Here is a 2,852-nt window from a genome sequence, read left to right as displayed (position 1 = left end):
GCAGCTCAACAATTTTTGGATGAACTTTGTGTTGACTTCAGCTCATCTCAGCTCCTAAAAGCTAAAGAAATTGATGTTTTCAAATATTTCTGTGACTTCATTGATTCCATTGACAAGGAAAATCTTTCAGGTAGTGTACTAAATATTTGGCAATTGGCTACAACACTGGCTACAACTGACACATAACTGTACATATAATTGCCTGAATTTGTAACACCTTCACTATTTTGATTTATTAATTTGCAGAAAGAAGTGTTCATATTAGTGATTTGATTCAGTGGATGTCAGGGTCAAGCACTGTGCCTGTCCTGGGTTTCCCCAAAAAGTTTGGGTTGGCATTTATCCATGGTTGTAGTGCAATGTGCAAATGTCGGCCGACAGCATCCACTTGTGACATAAAGATCAAGTTACCTGTTCACATAAACAGTGTAGAAGAGATGGAAGTCATGATGGTTTCTGCCATTAAAGATTGCAGTGGATTTGGTTTAATTTAATTAACATTTCAATGTTATGAGGTTTTTAGTGATCATGCAAGAAAAACATTACCTTGTTAATATTACACTGTTTTGTTGCAAAGTACTATGTACACTTACCTAAAAACTCTTTATCAAAATCTGTATTAATTGTTCGAACACAGTACAGCTGATGAGTGTACAGATAAATTTGAACTTGTTGACAGACTTGCACCATTGGTAAGAACCAATCAAAATGGCTCTGTCTTAACACAGCATATTACATATTATACTGTTTGCTTTCTACAAATACGTTTAACTGTCTGCAATCCTTATCAGATTTAAAAATAAGTCATATGCCTGACTATGAGTGTCAGGATATAATAAGCCCTCATTTTCTATTACATAATGAAAATATTCCTGGTAGTCACTATCATGTGCTTCTTCACCATCATAATCCTCAATTTGTCGAGATGCTTCTTGGATTTTTTCCCTCGAAATTGCAATTTTACATTCTTGACCTTGAGAACGTTCTGGCAAATGGTATAATACATCTGGTATTCCAGGAACTGTACCATACCTAGAGGGCCTGATTCTGTGAGTATTCCAATGAAGCCGGACATTGTCCAGGTCTTTCTGAAGTACTCCATGGAAGCAGAACCAAAGGCACTCCATATGAAGTATGTTCCCCAGATCTAATATTCCACGGTTGGACATGTCTTTGAACATGTCAATCCACCAGGATGATCTCCCACGTCTGAAGGATGACCACCAACATTCAATGCGTTGGTTGCTTGGAGAAGAACCATACTTGTGTGCTTTTTCCCCAGCAAACTCGTCGTTTCCCTCTTGTCTTAAATAACATTGCATAGCAGCCATTGTACCATTTTCTGTACCACAGTCAGTTCTGAGAAGAACAGGACAACAAGATTGGCTCTGTACACACTCACAGAAAAACCTCGCTGGGATTTCTGGCTTGTTGTTTGATCTGGCAACCTCTAACCAAAGAATCTTCCTACTGTATCCATCAATTGCCCCGTGGATGGGGAACCCAAAAGGTTTGAGCTTGTCATACCCTGAAACAGTGCCAATGAATAGTATAACCTAGTTTTAGGCTTGGTAGGACAACTACTGGTAGTACAACAACAGTGTGGAAGTGGTAATATTAAACTAAAGCACTTTCACAACTGGTTGACAATTGACATAGAGGTATTTGTTGTGTATTGTCACTAACTTGAAATTTGAAGATCAGACTAGGATTTAATAAAAAAAACCTATTTTTTCTCTAAACCATACTTTAAAACATGTATGTAGTACATACTAACCATCCACATGCCAGCAAAAATTTGGACCATAAGACATGTATCTTCGCCGAGCTAATCTTCGCCTCCTTCTTTGCAGAGATGCCTCGGGATTAAGTTCTCGAACAAGAGTTGCAACTTTGCTTCGGGGAACATGAATATGATGGTCTAGTCGAAGGGAATGCCACACTGCCCTGTACCCTCTGAGAATACCTGGCCCACTGATTTCACGTTGGACTACTTCCCTTAGCTGGTCATCGTTATTCTCCACCCCACGTCGTCGAAGACCATAATCTTGTAGCCGTCTTTTCAGTGACGATAAACTTAGTTTTATGTCATGTTGACTTGCCAAAAAGTCAAGTATCACCTTGTTCTCATACCCACGATGGAAATAATATTCTATTAAATCCTTTAATGTGCTGTCTTCCATATTTTTGGTTGCGAGTATGCACCGGGGCCGCAGTGCTTGTGAGACTGGTTGCGACAAGAAGCTTTAATTTACTTCCGTTTTCTGCCATGACTTCCGTTTGTGTCATCACTTCCGTTTTGTGTCATCACTTCCGTTTTTGTTTTTGTTTTTTGTTTGCGTTTTTGTTTTTTGTTTGAGTTTTTGTTTTTTGTTTGCGTTTTTGTTTTTTGTTTGCGTTTTTGTTTTTTGTTTGCGTTTTTGTTTTTTGTTTGCACATCGTTGTTTTCCATTTTCATATTACGTATCGCTTTTTTAAAAGGGTTATCGATTTTAACTTGCTGTTGCTGTTCTGATTTATACGTGTTTTCCCTTTTTGCTTGCGTTTTCCTTTTTTGTTTGTGGTTGAGCCTTCTGGGCCACCGTATCAAAAGCATCCGTAATATATACAGTTCAGTGTTGGGAAATCGTAGGAAATTTCCTTTGGAAAATTTCCTCTTCGACATGTTAGTGACAATTTTTGCGCCAAGGAATTGCGGCGAAATTGCGAATAAATGGCGAAATTCGGAGGTCGTATAAAAAGTCCTCGCAAAAGTTGTCCAGTTCCTTTTGTTTACAAAACGAAACATGGCACAAATGTCAATTGGTTTCAACCAGGGCGCTTATATATAAATGCGTGGTTTCAACAGAAGT

At 38.4% G+C, this 2,852-nt stretch overlaps 1 protein-coding gene across 1 annotated transcript; it reads right to left on the bottom strand.

Moving 5' to 3' along the window:
• Positions 1–767: 767 nt before the first annotated feature.
• LOC114530678 lies at positions 768–1,528 on the bottom strand (the record flags this gene model as incomplete). The annotated part of the gene is made up of 1 exon (XM_028552280.1): positions 768–1,528. A coding segment is annotated over one exon (761 nt), but the record flags the coding sequence as incomplete, so codon positions are not given.
• Positions 1,529–2,852: the final 1,324 nt, after the last annotated feature.

The sequence above is a fragment of the Dendronephthya gigantea genome, unplaced genomic scaffold (genome assembly GCF_004324835.1).
Source record: "Dendronephthya gigantea isolate DGI-Jeju-01 unplaced genomic scaffold, DenGig_1.0 000065F, whole genome shotgun sequence".
NCBI classification, from domain to species: Eukaryota; Metazoa; Cnidaria; class Anthozoa; order Malacalcyonacea; family Nephtheidae; genus Dendronephthya; species Dendronephthya gigantea.
This window is presented reverse-complemented; position numbering and strand designations above follow the sequence as displayed.